The sequence below is a fragment of the Centroberyx affinis genome, unplaced genomic scaffold (assembly GCF_046629955.1).
Source record: "Centroberyx affinis isolate AG114_WGS23_722 - 3 ecotype Tasmania unplaced genomic scaffold, CSIRO-AGI_Caff_v1 ptg005080l_1, whole genome shotgun sequence".
Classification (NCBI taxonomy): domain Eukaryota; kingdom Metazoa; phylum Chordata; class Actinopteri; order Beryciformes; family Berycidae; genus Centroberyx; species Centroberyx affinis.
In genome coordinates, this window is record NW_027282513.1 from 13,418 (window position 1) to 36,389 (window position 22,972).

Here is a 22,972-nt window from a genome sequence, read left to right on the forward strand (position 1 = left end):
CTAGCTGTGGGGCTGGGGTGCGATACCGGAGCAGTCGGTTACCAGCAGTCCCACTGTGCTGGCGCTGGACACGGTGACGGCCACGCTGGTGGTTCCCACGGGGCCGGCGCTGGTCGGGTCGGGGCCGGGGTCGCCCTGAGGGCTGGCGTGGGTGCCCATGTGACCCTGCAGCTGCGTGGCCGTCTTGCACTGCACCCCGCACAGCTGGCACAGCAGCACCCCGCCGGCGCCCGCCCCCCCGAAGCCCCCCCGCGCCCCGCCGCTCTCCTTCCACTCCTGTCCGTGGTGCTTCTGAGCGTGGACACGCAGGTAGGTGAGGGTGGTGAAGCCTGGAGGCACGAGAGACACAACGTTGAGGGGTTAGTCTGTTTTCTGACCCACAGTGGAAAAGTTTGCTGCTGGTGTATATTATTATAGACATTGGTAAATATTTTCAAACCAAATAATTTAATATCTCAATAAGATTTGAATGTATAGACAGTTTGTTGGTTTGTAAATACGGTACTGTGCAAAAGTCTTAGGCATATGTAAAAGAAAAAAAGTAAAGCGAAGATGCTTTCAAAAATAACTAAATGAAAAGTTTCTAAATATCAAAAAATGTACTATAAAGAGCAGTCTACTGACACACTAATGCAGAAAAAAATGAATAAACATTTATATCAGAATCAGATTTATTGGCCAAGTATGTACACATACAAGGAATTTGACTCCGGTTTTTCCGTTGCTCACAATGTACTTACACAGAATAAATATACAGCTAAAAACAAGGACAGCAAAATGGACAGAGGTATAAAAACTCTTGGGTGCCTAAGACTTTTGCACAGTCCTGTGTGTACATTTTCTATACTGCTTTGGCAATATTGTTTCTGACAAACAGTCATGCCAATAAAGTAATTGAACTGTATGGGGGAGAGGAAGAGGGGAAAAAGATAGGAGAAATGGAACAAGGGAAAGATTAGGTCGACTGGACCAGAACACACAAAATTAGAGAAATCTTGTGCTGTAAAATTTCCCAAAAACGATAAAGAAAACAGGTTGCTTCTTTTGAAAAACTGAAGTAAAACGTCGCTGCTGTTTGACTTACTGCGGTTGCAGAGGTGGCAGGCGTGGTGCTGGGACTGGTTGTGGACCCTCATGTGGTCGGTGATGTAGGCGGCGGACAGCAGCTTGCCGCAGATGTGACACGGCACCTTCTCCTCGTGGCGGATCAGGTGAGCGCGGAGGCGATCCCGCGTGGCGAACGCAGACGTGCAGGTCTGGAAGAGACGGGAAGAGACACGGGAAGAAGAGATGACAAACATGTTTATACTGCTTCAAGTAAAAAGGTGACGCACACAGGCTGATAGACAGGTAGATGTTAGATTCAGACCGATATATTGGTTTGCTGATATTGATCTTTTATTAAAAATCAGATCTGGTCCCGTCAGTGTCGTCCACCTCTGATATGATTGACATGATGCAGTTTGATTGATTACATATTTATTGTAAAATTGATCAATGCTACACTACCACATAAGTATACATTATATTAATCATTATTATTCTTCTTCAGTGGAGAGTTTTAGTTAGGGCTGAACAATTAATCGAAATTTTATCGAAATCGCAATATGGCCTACTGCAATTTTCAAATCACAAGAGGCAGAGGTGAAATGTGTGTCAAAATACCATTTTAAATTAATTATTGTGGTGCTGCAGAGATGTCCTGGCCTACACATCATATTCTACAGACTTAAGAAAACATCTTTGTTTGGTACAGATCCCCGCAAAAATCACACCATAATCATTTTAATACGTTTTTCAATGAAAATGAGAATAATGATGTAAAAATTATCATTCCCTCTAATATCGAAATCATATCTCCAATTGCAATATCAGTCAAAATAATCGCAATTAGATATTATTTCAAAATCGTTCAGCCGTACTTTTAGTTCTAAATCATGTTCTAAATGCTGTTTCAGAGGCTTCTCAACAAGACAAGAATAAAATATTGACTCTGAATACTTGCAATTGTTTAGCTTGAAAAAATGAGTATCAGCACAAAATATCGACTATCGGCCTTCAAACACCCGTGTCGGTGGATCCCCAGTAGACAGATGTGGACTTTACCGTGCACTTGAAGGGTCTCTCTGTAGAGTGAACCTGTCGAACGTGACTGTTGAGGTGGTCCGGTCTGAAACAAACACCAAGAACACCAACATGAGTCATTCAACAAGACAACACAGTTTTTAATGTCTGGACTGGTTTACATTCACAAATCTAAACTGGACTGTCCCCAATCACAGGAATTACATGTTCCCTGTAACAGGAGAAACTCACTGAATTTTGAAATCTGTCATTCTGTTGCCCGACGACGTTTCAGTCCACATCATTATGCCATTTGAGGATTTTGAGGACTTTACTGGGACCAATAGTGATAGATTTTGCAGTCACCTTCCGCAAGATTTGCACACTAATTTGGGTTCTTTTCTGTGTTTATTCCTAGTCACAGTGTTGTGATTTATAGCATACAGTATCTTGGCTATTTAAGGGCTTTACTTTCTACTTCTGCTAGACTGAGACTGCATCACTCTCCTTGCAGATCAAATAAAAGCCTTTTCTTTGTATTCCACTAATGGAATATGTAATATTTGTTAAAGGTACAGGCTGTAGAAGTATCTGGATCTTAACAGTGGGAATTGGCAAAAAACTGCAGGCCAAAGGACAAAGAGATGAGATGATTTGCTTGCTGACAGGTGCTTTGATTTAACTGCTTACATATAAAGTGAATCTCCCATTTCAAACACGTCTTTCAGCTTATCGCTGACATACAGCTCCACAGAGGAAGAATGGGAGAGGATGGAAAAGGTGCCTGGGCATTATCTGGTGTGGAAATGACAGCACGACTAAAATAGAAAGTCCTTTTTGGCTGCAAGAGTTCAGATAAATATTACATGAGTCCATGAAATCAGTCTCCAGTTCATTGTTAATGGAGCACATGCAGCCTATACCTCAGTATTTCTTCAGTATTTCACCACAGATTCTTGTTCCTGTGGTTTATAGCTTTGGGAGAATGATGTTTATGTTCCTGAATACTGATTGGACCGGCACCAGAATGTAATGTGAATTCATACATTCAATGGTTTTATCCTTTAATATTATCCTGTGATGCTGAGATCATGATTTGTCATTTTATGAGGACAATGGCACTTTCTCCCCAGATTTTATGTTTGAACGAAATCCTAGAATATTGCTTTGATTTTCCACTTTGGGAGAGATTTGTTGATGTTCAAAAGTACCGACTGATTTAGGCTGAATATTTTGTTTGATGTTACACTTCTGCTTAAAGGACATATAATCCCCTTCCCCAAGAAACGCTTTAATAGTATATTCATTCAGTACATTGTATTCTATGTGTATTTTCATAGCGTATATACAGTATACTTTAATTCATTTTTGACTACTCTCATTTTGCACACTCATAATGCTGTATCTTTTTTTCATGCTTTCCATTAATCCTTTTCCACTTAAATTCTTGAAATGTTGGAATTATCAGTTGTGTTTAATGTTGTTTGCTCATCCACAAGTTGCACTCTTCCATCAATAAGAGTCGATGCTCAGCTATTTTGGCCATAAAGACTTCCAGGTGAAACTGCACTAAGCTGCTCAAAGTGAAGAGGCATTCTGAGAATCACTTTATTGATAGTTTGGCGTGCTATTTTTAAAAAAATGGCCCATATTCAGACCATAATCATACAGTTAATGGTGTAAAAAATTAGATGAGTGAAATTGATGTAGGCCAAGGTTTGACTTTTTTTTTTCAGGCTTGTTTCTAGATTTAAAATTAGTTTCAGGTTAATAGTTGCTCTCCACTGCAGTTTGGCATTTCTCATAATTCTGACAGCTTTTTTTAATCTGAAGGAGCTACAGATCATTTGGATAAGATAATTGGATAAAATAAGGAGGCAAGTGTCTTTTATGGAGAGGATGAAAATATTTGTGTGGCCCTAACGCTCACTGCTGACCAATGTAAGCCCCCTGAAGAGGATCAAACATGTTGGAAGTGACTTTTCCATCGGCCTTTCACTCCTTCCACCATCTGCCATCACCAGAAACTCTGAAACCTTTAGCTCCCTCTTCCTGTTTTGTGCCGTAAAGCAATCCAGCAGATTTCCCTCCAAATCCGACTAGTCACCACACAATGTAAAAATACAGAGTAGAGGCCGGCAGAGGCTGACAATATTCCCGGCAACGGTCTTGTCTGTTTACGGTATTTACACTAATGTCTCCAAATGAATGTGGTAATGGTTTATTGATGTTAAAATGCTACACACTACACCTTTAAAAGCTTCATGTAATCGTATTTTGTACCGGGAGAAAGCCTTGGCGCAGTGCGGACAGATGTAAGGTTTCTCCACGCCGCCTTGGTGCGAGCGCACATGGTAGCTCATCCTGTCTTTCCTCTTGAAGCGCTGCTGGCAGATGGGACAGGAGTAGGGCTTCTCGTCCGAGTGGGACAGGCGATGGCGGTTTAGGTGGTAGACGTCTCTGAAGGCCTTTCCGCAGGCCTCACAGGCGTGGTTCTTCCTCACCTGGTTGGAGTTGGGGTTGGGGTTGGGGTTGGGATTTGGATTCTGTGGGGAATCAGAGAAGCAGAGAAGATGTGAAGCTTTGCAGAGGCACCTAGTCGCCTCTCTCTGTCTCATCTGCCTCTCTGTTTTTCTCTTGTCATTGTCATTGCCCATGTTCTTGTCACTGTTTTCCCGGCATCTATTGCACGCTCAACCGTCTGTGCCACGGCCCGCCTAAGGTTTCTTCCATTTTTGTTCCTAACAAGGTTATTTTTCTTGGAAGTTTTTCCCTGTATGCAGTGAGAGTCTGAGGCTGGTGGTGCCTGTAGATTAGGCTATGTAGGACAGGTAGGCTGTTATGTCTTGCTATAATCGGTGGTGGATGAGTTGATTCTTCCCCCCCCCGATATGTGAAGCGCTTTGAGTACCTAGAAAAGCGCTATATAAATGTAATCAATTATTATTATTATTATTATTAATCTGTTTTTGTGTGGCTTTTCCTGATGTTTGTCCTTTATCATTCTGTTCCATGACTGATTGTTGATCAGTTAGATCTAGTTAGACTCATTCTCTGTAACGTCCTTTGAGACATGCTTTTGATAAAGGGCTATACCAATAAAAAAAAAATCCTGAACTTGAACTTGAATCTAGTTGAACTGCACCAGTGTTTCAATGTAAGTCGATGCTGTTACCAATACTCGTATCAAATAACAGATGGATAACAGACTAACAGAGTATCAGAGAATTTTACCCAGTACTAAAATACAACATCAAGAAGTGTAATTAGATCTCCCTGATGGGGAAAAGTGGATTACATCTCAATCATGTTCGAGTTTGGAAACAGATGGCTTGCGTTCAGAGCAGCAGATGGGCTTGATTAGAAGTGAAATATATTTGTTATATCTGTTGAGTTATAACACCTCAGAGACCAGATTCCATTCAACACCTAAGGGGAAGAGCGATGTGGAGTGGAGAGTGGCAAGAGCAGGAACCGGGTCAGGGAGGAGGTGGACCGCACCGACTGGAAGATATGTGATTTTTAATAAAAGGACAATATCGACCTGATTATGTTGGTCTAATCCTAGTGGCAACCAATCCACTCTCAGTCTATATTCAGCATTTTGGATTTTATCATTTCAGGGGTTTTGTAACTGTATGCCGCTTTCCCAACACACACACACACACACACACACACACACACACACACACCTGCTCCATGGAACCCACGACAACAACAGCAGCTTGGATGGGCTGAGGCGGTGCGGCCATCGTTACGGTTGCCGGGGCGATGGACACGGAGACCTGCGGGCCCTCCTGGTTGCCGTGCTGCTGCCCGGGCTGCTGGGGGAGCGTCTCCTGGGCGGGCGGGGCGGCGGGGGGAGGCGGCGGCGGCAGCGGGGGGGGCAGGGTGAGGTGGAGCAGGGAGAGGGGGACCGTCTGCCGCTCCACTCGCCCCTTCCCCCCGTCCTCCTTCTCGCGGGCGGCCCGGTCCTTCATCCTGATGCCCGTGTGAACCGACTGGTGCCGCCGCAGGTTGTAGCTGTTTTTGAACTGCTTGTTGCATGTGGCGCAGATGTGGGCGGGCCGGCTGGGCTTGGTGACGGGTTTGACTGGAAGACAAAGTGTGCGGAACGTTACATTTACATTTTAAATTCAAATTTCAGGGATTTTGCTGATGCTCTTAGTGCTTAAGGTAATAAATAATCTGTTGCCTGATATCAGACAGAACTGTCAACTCGTTACACTCCATTTCCATCTTCAGTCTGACATTGCCTCCACTCTAACCGATTTCCGTGGGGGAGGGGGATTCGATTTTCCCTAACCAATCACTAGAGACCAACGTATCCGCCTGAATCTAAGGCGTAACGTAAAAACATCTCCTCTTTGAATAAATGCCTTCAAAGCAGAGTGCTGTTCGGATTTCAAAGTAATTGGTACTTTTAATCAATGTAGAACAGCCTCGATAACAGCGTCTATCTTGTCTATAGCGGTCGCCATTGTTGTTCTTACTCCTCCTTGGTTCCGGCGCACAGCTTGACAACAGCTTGACAACAGCTTGACAACAGCTTGACAACGGCGTTAGTCCCGCCCGTGGCTCTGATTGGCTAATTGTTAGTCCCCCCCGGCACTCATTGGACCGGTCGATTTTTCAACCGAGAGAAACCGCTGTTTCATGTCACGATGCCAGACCAGAATCAGTCAACTCGGTGGAGTGGGCGGAGTCAAAGGTCTGGACCCAGGCAAAATAATCTGAGCATTTTCATATGAATAAATGTCCATTTTGCTACTCTGTCACAAACTGATACAACACAATAATGATTCAATCTATAGGGAGGGAAAGTGTCAATTTACGGCATTAGCTGCTTGCTTTCAAACACTTTTAGCTTTTAATAATCGATTATAAATTAGCAAAACTTGACCTTTTATATATCAGACATTTCGCGACACTACGGCATGTGAATGAGATGAAACAACATAATTAATTTGCAAAGGCATGACAGTGTACAGATACATGTACAGAAGAACCACAGCCACAGCCTTGACTGTGTCTCTAAAACGAAGAAGAGCAATCAAGATGGTGCCGCGCTTCGTGCCAGATTGCTCCAATACGTACAGTGTGTATGTACGTACCTGGTCCCATACAAATCCAACGTATGTGACAAGTCAGCTAATGGATATCTAGGCATCTTAGCCAATCAGAGTGTGTTAACGCCCCGCCGCTGGACACTGACCGGGCTGATCTTTGCACTACTTCTGTTTTGATAGAATGTCATTTTCAGTAGTTTAGGAATTGAAGCGTATTCTACTGCTGCACTCACTGTAAGTCGCTCTGGAGAAGAGTCACAGCTAAACACCATGTAAGAAGTGCAAGGGTTAAAGGGGCACAGGGACAGGAAATTTGGCTTATTATAGTCCTCCAACCAGCCATATGACAGAATGCTTAAAAATTATTTGGCCTATTATAGGATAATTGCATTAAATGTTTATATTAGACACATAAGAAACTCAAAGTCTGTAGAACGCCCGCCCAGCATTTTCCCAGCCCAATGTCCAAGCCAGGGACATGTTGGGTCGTTTTGGTTTTACTCGACCCCCGCCCCCTCCTCCCCTCCCCTCCTCCCCTCCCCTTTGTATTTCCACCATGCTCCCTGCCCTCTTCTCCTCCTCTCTCCTGTCACAAACACATGCAGATTACAGACTAAGCAGGGGGGCATGAAAGGCCATTGAGACGGTCTATAAAAGCCCAAACTTCAGAGACACTGTAGTAAATAATCTCACACTTCACCTCCAATTTGCGTGTGTGTGTGTGGCTGTGTTGCAGCTTTGATATGCAAAGTAACAGGACCAAGGAGCCTCAGCAGAGTCTGAACCAGATGAGGCCAAATCCAAAACTCTCCAGCAGATCTCCACTGTTGCTGCTAATCAAAGGGGCAAAAATACACAGTGCACGAATAAGCAACTAATATCTGTGAATCGCTTCGACCCCAGTGTGTAGGGGACGAGATTTCTCTGAAGAAAGTCTGCTTCCAGTGAGTGGTGGTTACCATGGAAACAGTAAACAATCCAGCTGCCACTGGCTCACATGCGCCTTTAAAATGGCATTTTGGATTCATCATTTTATTTATGTTTATCAGAGGTGTGACCGAGTCCGTCTTGAGTCAGTCTCAAGTCTTGAGGCACAAGTCTCAAGTCAAGTCTCAAGTCTAAATGTAGATTACCAAGTCAAGTCCAAGTCAAGTCCATGTCATTAATGTCAAGTCTCAAGTCTAAATGTAGAACAGCAAGTCAAGTGAGAACAAATCAGGAGTCCAGTATCAATTTAATATCTTAAAGAAAACTAAATATCTAGGACTTTTCAATGCAATATGGTTTTAATAGGATAAAAACTCGGTAAGAGCATCATGAGTTTGATTTCTATAATCAGTTTCAACTTCAATAAATTCAATCATTCCATACAAATTCAGAAAACAGAATTTAAATTCAGTCGTCTGCTGGAACAAATCTCATCACTTTCAATCTGAGTCATTTACACAAACACAAGATCTCAAGTCAAGACTTTAGAAACCTTTTCAAGTCATCAAAGTACAAGTCCCAAGTCACCAGAACCCAAGTCAAGTCCCAAGTCACCAGAACCTAAGTCAAGTCAAGTCTCAAGCACTTAACACTGACTCGAGTCCAAGTCATGTGACTCGAGTCCCCACCTCTGATGTTTATCAATGTTACGTCAATTCAGTACAAAATAATTAACAAAAATCCACGTGGAAGTCCCTGTAATAAAATCCTATCAAATGAGGATCTGTGACATGAAACTGCTCTACATCCCCCCCCCCCCCCCCCTTCCCTCACCAGGCAGCGGCTCCTCGTTCAGGGCGGCGGTGTCGACGGTGGACGGCGGCGGGGCGATGTGCTCGGCCGGCGGGCTCTGGGCGGAGCCGGTCAGGTCCGGCAGCAGCTCGGACTGAAGCGGCGTCTCAGGCTGGCTCTGTGTCGGCGGCGTCTAACAGAGAGAGACAGTGAGAAAATAATGTTTTAATGCTCCAATACAGAGTTTATATTCCAGCGTCTCTATTTTGACAGTCTTCAGATATTGATTTTTGAAGAGAGTGATTTAGTACAGTCAGTGGGGCAGCACAGAGGCCTGGTGGTTAGAGTGAGATTGTCCTTCAAAGCGGTGATTCTCAACCTTTTCCATATCAAGGACCCCTAATTTAGTCCACATTAGAGCCACGGACCCCCATTTGATGAGATATTTTGTCTTGGACCCAAATCTGAGAATATTTGTATTGTTAGATATGATTTTTCAGAATTCCATGAAGATCTGTGTTGTAGGTAGAGAGAGATGACAGTGAAATTAAGATCAAAACAGTCATTCTTCTGCATTCTCTAATTGTGTTAACTTCTTGTAAGTGAAATAATGGTGAATTTAATTCATCAATTTGCTGGGGACCCCCTGGAACTCCCTCAAGGACCCCTGGTGGTCCCCGGACCCCACGTTGAGAACCACTGCTTTAAAGGAATACAAGTTTTTGGTAGATTGGCCTGTTGGTCAACTTATCCATTGAGTGATGAGAAAATAAACACCAAAATCATCCATGTAGATCGTTGACTCCGGTGCTCCATGCTAACACATTAGCACATTATTCTCAGTTTTGTTCCTGCAGATGGTGTGTGTGTGTGTGTGTGTGTGTGTGTGTGTGTGTGTGTGTGTGTGTGTGTGTGTGTGTGTGAAGCTCTACAGCAGCTGTTTCCATGCAATATTCCAGAGGAAACACAGAGGTATTGAGGTAAGACTCTCCTGAGGATGAACAGCTTCTTGTATTCATTCATTCCTTCAGGTTGTCATAACACAACATAATGTAACATAATGGTCCCGGGGGGGTTCACCAGCCCATGTGTCCATCCACAGCCTGTCAGATCCTCCAGCGGGGCACTGAACTCCACCTGCTCACTCACTGTACGGAGTCTGTGCATTCATGTGCTATCGGATACATCGGAAAAAAAACTTTACTGCTTGGCAATTTCGCTCTGCAAAATCGGATGATGAAGTCGGAAACTCTGAGAACATTTTTGCTATCTGAGTTTCCCAGTTATGACACAATGGTGACCTTTAACCGTCTCAACAAGGCCAAAAAATTAAGTTTTGTGTCAGTCAGCAGTAAGAACACATACACATACACCTTGCTGTTAGCCAGACTGACCTAACATTTGTTTAAAGTTCATCAAATTAGCTTGTTAAGCTGCAGGACGTCTGTGTTTGGTTATTGTTTGTTTGATGTCAGACTTTCCCACCAGCACATGAACAAGTGTCAGCTAAAGGTCTAAATTATAAACTGTAGCTAAATGAGCTTTTTGCAAACTTTCATAACTGTTCACAACTCCAGATACAGCTTGTTTATTCCAATTTGCATCAATGTTCTGAATGCAAAGTAATGCTTTTATGACTTTAAAATGTATTGCAATTCATATTTAGCTGTCAAGTATAAATTCATTTTATCTAGGGCTGGGCAATATATCGATATTATATCGATATCGTGATATGAAACTAGATATCGTCTTAGATTTTGGATATCGTAATATCGTGATATGGCATAAGTGTCTTTTCCTGGTTTTAAAGGCTGCATTACAGTAAAGTGATGTCATTTTCTGAACTTACCAGACTGTTCTAGCTGTTCTATTATTTGCCTTTACCCACTTAGTCATTATATCCACATTACTGATGATTATTTAGGGCTGCAGCTAACGATTATTTTCATTGTCGATTAATCTGTCGATTATTTTCTCGATTAATCGATTAGTTGTTTGGTCTATAAAATGTCAGAAAATGGTGAAAAGTGTGGATCAGTGTTTCCCAAAGCCCAAGATGACGTCCTCAAATGTCTTGTTTTGTCCACAACCCAAAGATATTCAGTTTACTGTCATAGAGGAGGAAAGAAACCAGAAAATATTCACATTTAAGAAGCTGGAATCATTAATCAATCGATTATCAAAATAGTTAGCTCTATGATTATTTATCAAAAATCTCATTGTGTAAATATTTTGTGAAAGCACCAATAGTCATCCCTACAAAATTGTCACAATATTGATATCGAGGTATTTGGTCAAAAATATCATGACATATGATTTTGTCCATATCGCCCAGCCCTAATTTTATCTCAGGCGTTAGCAACCAATCCGAGAACCCAAAAAAAATCTCTTAAATCCCACAATTGCTTTTCCTCAGTCTGTTATTTTGTTTCCATTTCAAACACAACCACCCTAAAACAGAATTCAGTTTGTTCCTGCAGTCTTGGGCAGTTCAAGTCTGAACACCCAGGAGTGAGTTTTATTTTGTAGTGCTGCTGCTCATGTTTCTGTGCCAAATCCCTCTGGGTCCTGGTCTGGGATCAGGGTTCACCACTGACATGATAATATCACTGAAATACAGTATCGGCTCTTGTTGCCGTTTCCTGGGAGAGTTTTTCCACGTTCACATATCAAAACTGATCAGGTTCATTAGATCATTGGATGGAATTCCATTTTAGGGTGGATTTTCTCTTTCAGTTGTATATGGCTGAGTGGAATCAATCACCTTGACATCTCTCTCTCTCTCTCTCTCTCTCTCTCTCTCTCACACACACACACATATAAATACACACACAGAGTTTGTCATTCATCAGCTTCCATGTGTGGCACTTGCCATATGTTAGGCTAAATGAGTCCAAATTAGTATTTTTTCTTGTAGTTTTATCATTATAACAGAGGGCAAAGACCAAACAAGATAATACCAGAAATTTGGATGCCATATCTGAAAAAAGTCACATTGGGGGAGCAACCAGTTCTCTCTCAGCTGGCAGTTTGGTGACCTGCATCCAATAATTGATCACACTGACTTGATAATGACATCATCAGCCCCCAGTTGATTGATGAACTTTGTCCCCAGAGATCCAGTCTATTTATCTAAGCAGGTTTGGAAGTTTTGTTGGCAGCAGATGATATTAAATGAAGAGTTAGCACACAGCGAAGGGTTTTGTGAACGGACGCCCCTGTCAGATTTAATTCAGTTCATCCGTTGTATTGAATTCAGCCGGCTAGAGCAAAGTCTGCGGCACAATATTCAACAAGGAGACGGTGAACATGATGGACGGCTGCTCACCAGTGACACCAGTACAGACATCAGATACTCCAGTCTGTTCAGAAACCAACTTTGCACTGACCCCTCTGTGACCCCCCTCACCTTCTGCTCTACTACCTCCCTCCCTCCCTCTCTCTCTCTCTCTCTCCTCCTTCACCTCCCCATAAACCCCATGCAGAAGAAGTCAGACACCCCCTCCTCCTCCCTCCCTCCCTCCCTCCCTCACCCACCCTCCAAAACCACAAAGCAGCAGCTCCACATCAATTAACACTCACCTGAAAGAGGAAATTACTCCAGGAGGTATCCATTTTGAACAGGTTGGGGAGCTGGCACTCTGCAAAAAAAACTAAAAGCCACCAGCCTGAGACCAAAGAGGGGAGGGAGGAGGGCAACGGAGCCAAGGAAGAAATGAAATGCAATAGCTGCTGCTGCTATGAAAACAAAAAAATCAGAGGCCTGTATCTCAGCTCTTCTGTGCCTGTCTGGGTTGGAACTGTGTAATGATACCGGATAATATTCAGTTTTGATCAATTAGCAGTGATAAGTCTATGAGTTATGATTTAATATGGCAATCTGTTGGCAATCTACAGGCACTGACAAGATGCTTTTGTAAATGCGACAAAATGGTTGGTATCATGCTTGCTTTAATGGTGCATTTTAATATAGTTTGCTTATGTCTACTGTAATAAAATTCGGTGAAATGCATGCAAAAATAGAGATTATTTGTATACAGAAGTAGTTGATAGGATGTAGTCGAAACGTAATAATCATAGTCAGCAGCTGTTCAGGAGTCATTTATTTCGTTAGCTCCGAAAAGGCCGGAACGACGGATCCCGAAGCCTCGGCGTCGCGTACGGCTCGTCCCCTAACTAGAGAGCTCCTGGTCGGCCGCGGTCCATGGCTCCGCCTCGGTGTTTCAATCGACAGGATGACATCTTTCTTTTTTTTCAAATTCTCTCTCTCTCTCTCCCTCCCTCCCTCTCTGTCTTTCTTCCTTTTCTTTTTTTATCTCTTCTTCTCCCCCTCTGTCCCTCTGCTTTAAAGGGAAAGTATTTTGTGTATGCACCCTCCTCGCGGACCCCGTCTCGTGCCGTCCTCTCGCCCCCGCCACTTCTTAGTAGGCCGACAGATAATGAAATCCCGCTGTGCACATTAGGCGTCAATAAAACCGCCCCTCGCCCGTTAATTCCTCAATTCGCGATAAAGGCAAAAATCCGGTGATACTGTGAACGAGCTGCCAACCGGACCGTATAAACTACACGGACCAAACAGTTAAGATGGAGGTGTCGGTTTAAAACAATGCATTATCCGTTTGCATCTTAAAGGTAACGATGCGCGCAAGTGCAACAGCTGGATCCGATGTAACCCCCGATACATGACGTTCGCTCGTGTGCGGACTGAACGTCACAACAAACTCCATTCAAAAATCTGACAGCGACATGTGGCCTTGCTCGTCGGCAAAGTAGCACAGGCGATAAAGCGTGACTTTTTTACCTTTTACCAATCGCTAGGAGCCGCTCGTCAATTCGGCATCTATCCCAACACAAGTAGCATTTTTATTACTAATAAAATGTCAACTTTTATAGCTGGTTCCTCTGTGACTTCCCTCCATCTTCCTCCCCTTAACCACACTGTGGTGGACGGCAGCCGGCACTCTGTGAACCAGTTGAAAAAGTTGAGATTTTATTAAAAAAAATCAAGTGCAGTTTGGGGGATTATTTGTACGCCGAAGTTACCAAATTATGCTAAAGATTCGTAAAACGGCTAGTGTTTTATGAAGTGTGGCTTTCTGCTGTAAGAAAGGCAAAATTATTAAACTGTTTTGTTCAATGTTGACGTTTTCTCACCCTGGTTCAGGAAGTTTGAGGAAGCACACGTCACCCTTTGCATAATCAGAGGAGGAAAGTAACGAAGAACATTTACTCAAGTACTGTACTTAAGTACAATTTTGAGGCACCGGCACTTTACTAGAGTATTTCCATTTTGTGAGACTTTATACTTTTACTCCACTTCATTTATCTGTCGGCTGGAGTTACTAGTTACTTTGCAGAATAAGGTTTTACATGCAAAACATGATAAGCTCATGAAATATGTTGCATTTTTAGAGACACACAGTAACAGTATATGGAGCAGTTAGACTGACAACATTAAAATATTTCTGACAGGTTAATACAACAATAATTTAACACTCTGAAAAGGGACAGTTCTTCAGAAACAGTACTTTTGATACTTCAGTACATTTTACTAATACATATACACTTGAGTAAACTTTTGAACGCAGACCTTTACTTTTAATGAAGTATTTTTCCATCATGGTATTGCTACTTTTACTTAAGTACAAGATCAGAGTACTTTTGCATACAAACACATCTGGACCCTGTGCTTCAGATCCAGGTAAGCCCATGCAGTAATGTGTGCATGGATACAGCAGAGCATTAACACCACAAGCTGATAAACTAAAGCTGAGTGCAAAAAAAAAAAAAAAAAGCAAAATGAACACTTTGGTTTTAATGTCTTTATTTTGCAGCTCCACTTTTTTTTTTTTACAGTAAATGCAAGTCAGAGGCACTGCATGGAAATAATAGCCAAATATTTCATTTTATAACATATATATTAGAATTGGCTTTGTTGCAGCCTGCTGTCACATGTCGATATTCTACTATACATTCTAGCAAATGAGTTCATCAAAAACAAATAAGACAAGTAAGTGCCATGGCGTGGATATTTATATATATTTCAACATTTCACACACTTTCTGCACTGAAACATGGCTTTACAGTAGGCTAAGTCGTTCAGCAGCACATACTTATGGTCAGACAGTGACAGGAAAGCTTTTAAATTTGTAATACAACACCACAAACGGTAATACTTCGGTGTCCTTTATCTGAGGTATGAATTGTGCCCTATGTAACTTTCAGTTTGTTTATAAGTATAAATAGAAACACACACCTCTTCTTCTACCACAATATTTTTTAAAAAGCTGCAACATCATAAACATCAAAAATAAGCAAACCTCTAAACGCCCCTCTAGTGCAACCATTACCCACTTTATCAACACCAAGACATTATTAGGAATCTCAATAAAATCACAAAAAGAACGGCAGAGATAGTGGCTCGGATGTCACGGCGGGAGAATTTTTATACTAAAGTCAACTTAACGAGTAAGCTTAACACAAAAGTATCCAAGGTATTACCTGTTTGTGTAATGTTTAAAAAGGGACAGAAGGATGTAATCAGAAATTGTTTTTAAATTAACTAAAAAGTCAATTTTTGGTCTGTTTTGTAGATTCACCTTCATGACCGACTTCCCTATTAGGAATACAGCGAGTGACTGGAGTTGTTCCTGCTCACAAATCACAAACAAAAACATCACAAATAATAAATAAAAAAGAAAAATCATAGGAATAAAAGGTGGCTTTTCCTTTTCAGAGTCAAAGTTTTTAGGGTCACGGCTATGCGAGTAGTTTTCTTAGAAAAGCTACGACTCGGGGGGGGGGGTTTATGTAAATGAGGAATATGAACATGAATGTAGCGTGATGAAGTGTGACGACGATATGACTGATGTGTAAGTGTCAGATAATCTGCCTGCTGATTTAAATTCCCTCAATATTTAGTCATCACACACTTGTTTTCCTCCATGTTGGTCGTTTAGATTTCCAGTGTGACTTGGGGGAATATTCAGCAGTATTTTTTCAGCTTTTGTTGATTTGTCATCAATTTCTCGACAGAATTCAGTGAAAAAAAAAAAATATATATATATATGCAGAGGAAGGCATTTTCTGACGATTGAACGTTAAGATTTTACCCGATGTCACCACTGACAAGAGGGCAAAGTTGATAGTCACTGGAGTTATTTCTTTACATGTGGGCATCTCCAGACTCCAGGCGAGTGATGAAGTGCAGTGTAACAAAATAAACTGAAGGTTAACTGGAAGTGCTGCACTGACCTGAGCGGCTGCTGTCACATGACGTTCTGCTGAGCCTCGGATTGAGCCGAGATCTACTTTAGAGATTTTGCTCAAAAACTAATGTCAAACCAAGGTATTAAAGATTTAAATAAAATGCAACAGTGATGATACTTGTGCTGCTTTAAAGTCTAAACTCCTGAAAGTCCCTGACCAGCAGCTCCTCACTGCTCCTCTGGTGTGACAGCAGGCTTAGGTGACACTACTAAATAACTGAAGGTCAACCTGGGAATTTTCTGCTTCATTCAACTGGGCCACAGCACGTTAGTTGCTGTGTCATCAAATAAATCTCACAATGTTAATGTCTGATACTGTTAGATATCACCAATCTGTGATATGTTCAACGCATTCCAGGAGTTAATTTTGTGATCAAGTGTTTCATTTACTTTCCCTCAACCTGCCTCAAACAGTTCTACTTCAGTTAGTGATTGCCTACGTTTCCCAGGATGCCTTTCAACAACTCCCAGATTGAGCCAATGTAGGTGCGACAAAGTTTATGTGGGTGCACTGTGATTCACGCCTTATTTGACTCACCTAAGTCCAAATCAACCGAGTCCACAGAGTGTACCTTTAAAAAAAAGTGTAAAAAAAAAAAAAAAAAAGGACAAGAGGACTGAGGGTGGATTTGGCGGCGGAGGTTCAGCTCCCCCCCCCCCCCCCGGCTCCTCGTCTCGGCTCTCACTGGGTCTTGGCTGCGGTCTTTTCGCGCTCGGCCGCGTCGAAGGCCACCATGTTCTGGGAGGCGGTGATGAGGTGCAGCAGGCTGATGCCCGACTTCAGCAGGCAGATCACAGCACAGAGCCCCTGCAGCCAGTACAGCCAGGCTGCAGCAGGGGGAGGAGACAGTCTGGGTCAGAACATGGACTGAGCTAGACTGAGCTGGACTGAGCTCTGCATCTGCTAAGGGACTGAGCTCCAACACTGGCACCAAATTTTCTACATGTCTTTCTGTTTGGTAAATACATTTGTCAAGTAGCCGACTTTGCAGAAACAGTTTCACTTGTGTTGCTTCAGTTAATTTGAGTGTAGGGCTGGGCGATATGGACCAAAAATCATATCTCGGTATTTTTAGGCTGAATGGCGATACACAATATATATCTCGGTATTTTCTAAGAAGTGGGCTAAATGTTCAGTTGTAAGTAGGGCTGGGTGATATTGACAAAATCAAATATCACAATATTTTTTACCAAATACCTCGATATCGATATTGCGACAATATTGTAGGGATGACTATTGGTGCTTTCACAAAATATTTACACAATGAGATTTTTGATAATCATCAGTAATGTGGATATAATGACTAAGTGGGTAAAGGCAAATAATAGAACAGCTAGAACAGTCTGGTAAGTTCAGAAAATGACATCACTTTACTGTAATGCAGCCTTCAAAACCAGGAAAAGACACTTATGCCATATCACAATATTACGATATCCAAAATCTAAGACGATATCTAGTCTCATATCACGATATCGATATAATATCAATATATTGCCCAGCCCTATTTGAGTGTATTATCTGCTGTGTCAGAGAAGGACAGAATATGATCGGGAGTAAGGTGGGTTTAACTTCAAAATAAAAGCATACTTTTTATATTTATGAAGCCAATGGTGAATGTAGTATTTCTGCACCGGGGTTAGAAAAAAAAAGAAGGATCGTTTCATTTATCGTTAGAGGTAAATGTGACTTTATATAGTGATATGAATCTCAGGCTGTATCCCCCAGGGACTGAGCTCACTCATCAAAGACTTCCGGGGACTGTGAGTTTCTTTGGGTCTTGGCCTCATTTTGTGTCCCAGAGTGTATATAGATATATGCAGATATATTAGGGTTCAACCGGGTTTTGAGGTTTTTGACGGCCGATACAGATTCTGATAGTTTTGCAATGAAGCTGCTGATATTTTGTGCCTATAATATCTGTAAACTGGACTATTTTCATGCCAAAAAGGACAAGAATCCACTATTTCCCCCTGAATTGTATTCTCATCAGAGTGGAAAAGCCCCCGAAACAGCATTTAGACCATCATGGGACACTAAAACTCTCCACTGAAACCCAAGATAATGCTACTACTATACACTACTATTATACAATAAATATATAATCAATCAAACTGCATTATATCCATCATTCCAGAGGCGGACGACACTGACCGGCTGATATCTCATGTTTAATAAAATACCAATATCGGCCCCATATATTGGCAAACTGATTGGTCTAATCTTAATGTATACACAATTAGGATTAGGTGCAAAAACTGCTGGAATTATTCTGTTTCATTTGGAAATACGACAACACACGGAAGCAAATCGCGCTCTCCGTGCCACTTCACGGGGTCTTTAACACGTGCACGCGTGTCCGTTCACGTGTGCAGAATACCAACACACACACACACACACATGTATTCTGCAGTCTATGCATGTTAGCTGACGTTCTAGCATGTGAACAGTTTATTAACAGGCGAGGAGAAGGGAGGTCAGCAGAGAAAGAGACTTACCAGCAGGTTCCTCAATGTAATAGAGAATGTAGAGCAGGCAGAAGAACAGCTCATTCCCCATGCACATGACAAACAGCACCGGCTATGGGACAGCACACAAAAACAGAGAAAGGATATTGACAATTCCCTTTACTCTTCACTGGGAAACAATTTCTTGGAACCCACAAGGAGCTCCTTCAGTATTAGGTGTGATGACTCAGAACATGTTTGCTTATACAAGAACAAAGTCACAAGTCAAAAGATTTTTCTTCTCCTGTCAAAAGTTGCATAAGCCTAAACTTTTTCAGACATAACCACGCTTTTCTGCTAGGAATACTTTCTGAAAGAGTTTTAACCCAGACTTATGCATGAGACATCTGCATCCTTGTCAAGTGTACTGTGTTTGTGTGTGTGTGTGTGTGTGTGTGTGTGTTGACTCCTCTTACCCTGGATGTGTAGTAGATACGAAGGATGGGGTTCCCAGAGAGGTCAATGGTCTTGTGACTGGCAGATCCCTTCATCATTGAGCTGAGGGATGGAAAAAAACAAGGGAAAACTGACTACAGCAGAGAGCACAGTGTAGATTTTAATAATTTTCTATTTTTGTGACCCGTCCAAGACAGGGAGGATCAGGCTGGCAGACTCAGTGTCTTCCTTTAAAAACACTCCTGAAAACATATTTTTATCGGAAGGCCTATTTGTGACTCTACTCTGGTATTTTTTATTTGATTTATCTATTTTAATGTAAACTTGTTTTATCTGACATTTTATCCGATGAGCTTGGTATGACTATGGTTTTATCTTCACATTGCTTTTATCACCTTTTGTTCTGATCGGTTTGTGTGAAGCACTTTGTAACATTTGTTTTCATGTGCTATTTAAAGTATTATTATTATCCGTGATTGAGTAACTAGAGGAACTGACTAGAGTGCAGCAAACAACCCCCCTCTGACAGAACCTGCCGTTATGAAAACAAAAGTGAAACTTCAAACTCTGCTCCAAACTCCTAACCCTCCAAACACTTTATAATCGGAGATGTGTCAAACTGCTCAACACTCAGATAGAGAGTTAACATGAGTGCAGTGCAGAGACTTAACTGCATATCACCCCAGTTTACCACTGCTGTAACTGTAGGTAAGGACAAGAAATTAACCCCCCCTCCCCCACTTTATACAGAATTAATATGTTGTAATGACTGGCACACCTGGCTCTCAAATTTTCCTCTATATGCATATATGACCAAAAATGTTTACTGTAGACATTTTTATATTTGTATTCGGTTTGAGTGGTTAAATGTAAAAAAAGATCCATCCTTTATTCCCTCACTAAAACCCAAATGCAGGTTGCTAGCGGAGCGTTACCTGTGCAGGTGCAGCCAGTGGCTGGCGATGTCCAGACACATGCTGAGCTGGAAGAGGAAGGTGTAGGAGGGGTAGAGCAGGGCCAGGTTCACCAGGAGGCACATGGTGGCACAGCGGTCCGTCAGCATGTCCAGCATGGCTCCAAACTTGGTAGCTGCTCAAGACACCAGAGGAGAGACGGACAGTTAGAGAGAGAGAGCTGGTGAACAGAGGGACATTCCTAAACAGGAAGTCCTGATCTGTGAGTAACATTCTGATGATTCTTTGGTCTGTTGGTCGCCCAAGTATTTAGTGAGTTAGTAGACTTAAGTATTTAGTTTGATTCTCTGGTAATAGCGTTGCTCTGAAACGTGCCGTTCTAGGGATGAGACGATGTGCTGATCTCACGATACGATTCGATACATGATATGGGGTTCAGGATTTAATACAACTACGATACCATGTAATAAATAAAAGTTCAATGACAACAAAGTCTGACTGTGCAGAATTATGTTTATTTCTGAGCCATAAATCTTTATAGCAATAACACTGTCTTGCTAGAATGTAACCAACAATTTAAAAATGTCATTACAAAGTGCAAATAATATGATTTCGATGGAGAGATTGTGAAACTGTGATGGTCAAGCATCTCATTTGTGATTACTACAGCAGAATAAAATGGAGCTAACGTCGCAATTCAGTTTTCTGCCCCACGATACGTATCGTCACATTTTTGTATTGCAATATATTGTATTAACAATTAAATCAATATATATCGTCCCATCCCTATGCCATTCTCTCTTGTATTCCCATTTAAAAAATCTGGCAGTTTATCCTTGCTTATTGGCCTGATAGAAGATGACTTACGACCTTTTATAAATTCATTTGGAAGTCATAAATAAAACAAAATTCCCCTTCAGGGAGGCATTCAGGACCAATGTTCCCTCTAAAGTGATAATTTGGTGATCTACATCTAATAATCCATCATCAAATGATAATATCCTGTCAGTCATCAGGAATTGCTCCACTTAGTCTCCAAATATTTAGTCTATATCAGTAGATTTTGAAGTTTTGGTGGCAAATGACAGGATGCCAGGATTTTGCCATACCTTTGGGTTCAGTACACTGACACTCCTGATCTTAGACTCTTCTCAGTTATTTGGTTGGTTATCTCTTATACTGGGACAAACTCTCACAGCCTACATCATGCTTACATTGATTAAGCGCCCGGGCAGCATGGCCGTCGAAAGCATCCAGCAGGGCGCTGAGCAGGTAGCAGAACACAGCAGACACCGGACAGCATGGCATCAGGTAGAAGGACAGCAGGGCCAACACGATACGGGCATAACCTACAACCACAAGGAAGAGAAGAGTTGGTCAAGTCAAGTTCAGCACCCCCTGCCCCTGCACCGTGTGTGATTAAGGGTGAGCCAGTGGCAGCAGTGCAGCAATATAAGTATTTGGGCACTGTCCTAGACGAGAAGCTTAAATTTGATACAAATACAGATGCTATATGTAAGAAGGCAAATCAACGGTTGTTGTTTTTTTTAAAGGAAGTTGCGAAGTTTTAATGTGGACATGACACTGATGTAAATGTTTTATTCTTCTTTTATTGAGTCTGTCCTTGCTTTTTGGCAGTCTTAGTCTTAAAAATAGGAACAAACTGGAAAAAATTGTCAAGCTGTGCCGTAAGATTACTGGTGCTACCCTTATTGACCTTCAGCACCTATATGAAGTGAGGGCCATCTTAAAGACACAGACTATTGTTTTAGACCCTCAACATCCTTACATGTTGAGTTCCAGATGCTTCCATCAGGGCGGAGCTTTAGTCTCCACAAAGGTAGCACTAATAGATACAGATTGTCCTGGTTTTTTATACAAACTATAACCCCGGATGTCATCGCGTCTTTCTTTTTTCCATGATTCATGTTGACAGTGTAGGAGATATGGATCTTGTGCTGTGTTGTGTATGATGTATTGTATTGTATTGTGTTGGACTACTGTCTGCAAAGCAAATTGCCCCTCGGGGACATTTAAGTTTTTTGAATCTTGAATCTTGAATCGTCTTTTTAATTCATCAGCATTGAACATCACGCAGTGTTTCCTCTGTCACTTTATGCAGCTGGGGTGCATGTGGGGATAATTCTGTTGCTGTTTGAGGCATGAAGTGCTAAAAATGGTTTTTAATAATAACGTCATTACCTCTAAAATAACTGGACTACATTTATTTTAGTTTTAGGTCACAGTATGACTAAATTACAACGCTAATTTTAACTTAGCAGTGGTGGCGCCCCCGCAGAGGAAACGCGTTGAAACGGCTGAACGTTGCGGTCGGACAGATGCAAACTCCATTCAAAAACCTGGCAGTTTAAAGTTGCTTGCTTATAGGCAAACATACATAAATGACAGAACGCGGTTTAAGACCGTTAACTACACGTTGGGGGGTCTTCTGATAAAGTCGGCATACATCCGATCCACCAAGCGGCACTTTATTTTAATTCAATTCTAGCTTTCAGAATTGGCTCACACTGTTGTCTAGCGTTACTGTCCACCACGGTGTGTTTTGGTGGAAGAAGACTGTTGGAATAACAAGCTAACCAGTTATACAAGTTTACATATAATTGATATAAGATGCTGCTGGGTGTATTGGACGTATACCGAATTGAAAAGCTCCAGACGATTCAGAAAAAGGTCTTCCGTTATGTTTTACGTAGTGTGCATATTTGCCGATAAGGAAGACAGTTATAAATTGCCCTATTTTAGAATGAGATTCGGCCTGGACGTTATCTCTATACAGGATGCAACAGCAAACATCAGGGCTAGCTAGCTAACTGCTACATGTTCGCAGGGACAGAAAAACTCACCGATCAAGTTGGGAACGAAAAGAAAAATATTTTCCTCGGCCATTTTCTCGGTACGATGCGGTCGCACCAGCGCGTCTTCTGGTATGTCACCAATGTATTTACTAGGTAACAACAAGCTAGCTTTAGCTATGTGTTATGTATCGTTGGTCGATACTCTTGCACTTCTTCGAATG

At 42.0% G+C, this 22,972-nt stretch overlaps 2 protein-coding genes across 2 annotated transcripts; both read right to left on the reverse strand.

Moving 5' to 3' along the window:
• LOC139666658 (myc-associated zinc finger protein) lies at positions 1-13,070 on the reverse strand. The gene is made up of 7 exons (XM_071545950.1): positions 12,435-13,070; positions 8,895-9,045; positions 5,757-6,157; positions 4,348-4,610; positions 2,107-2,170; positions 1,085-1,256; positions 1-329 (listed from the first exon to the last, which is right to left on the reverse strand). The coding sequence occupies exons 1-7, from the start codon at positions 12,465-12,467 to the stop codon at positions 1-3; spliced, it is 1,413 nt and encodes a 470-aa protein (XP_071402051.1). The 5' UTR covers positions 12,468-13,070.
• Positions 13,071-14,832: 1,762 nt separating this feature from the next.
• On the reverse strand, positions 14,833-22,972 carry cdipt (CDP-diacylglycerol--inositol 3-phosphatidyltransferase (phosphatidylinositol synthase)). Its single transcript, XM_071545947.1, has 6 exons — positions 22,800-22,972; positions 21,150-21,284; positions 19,957-20,110; positions 19,042-19,123; positions 18,617-18,698; positions 14,833-16,948 (listed from the first exon to the last, which is right to left on the reverse strand). The coding sequence occupies exons 1-6, from the start codon at positions 22,840-22,842 to the stop codon at positions 16,803-16,805; spliced, it is 642 nt and encodes a 213-aa protein (XP_071402048.1). The 5' UTR covers positions 22,843-22,972; the 3' UTR covers positions 14,833-16,802.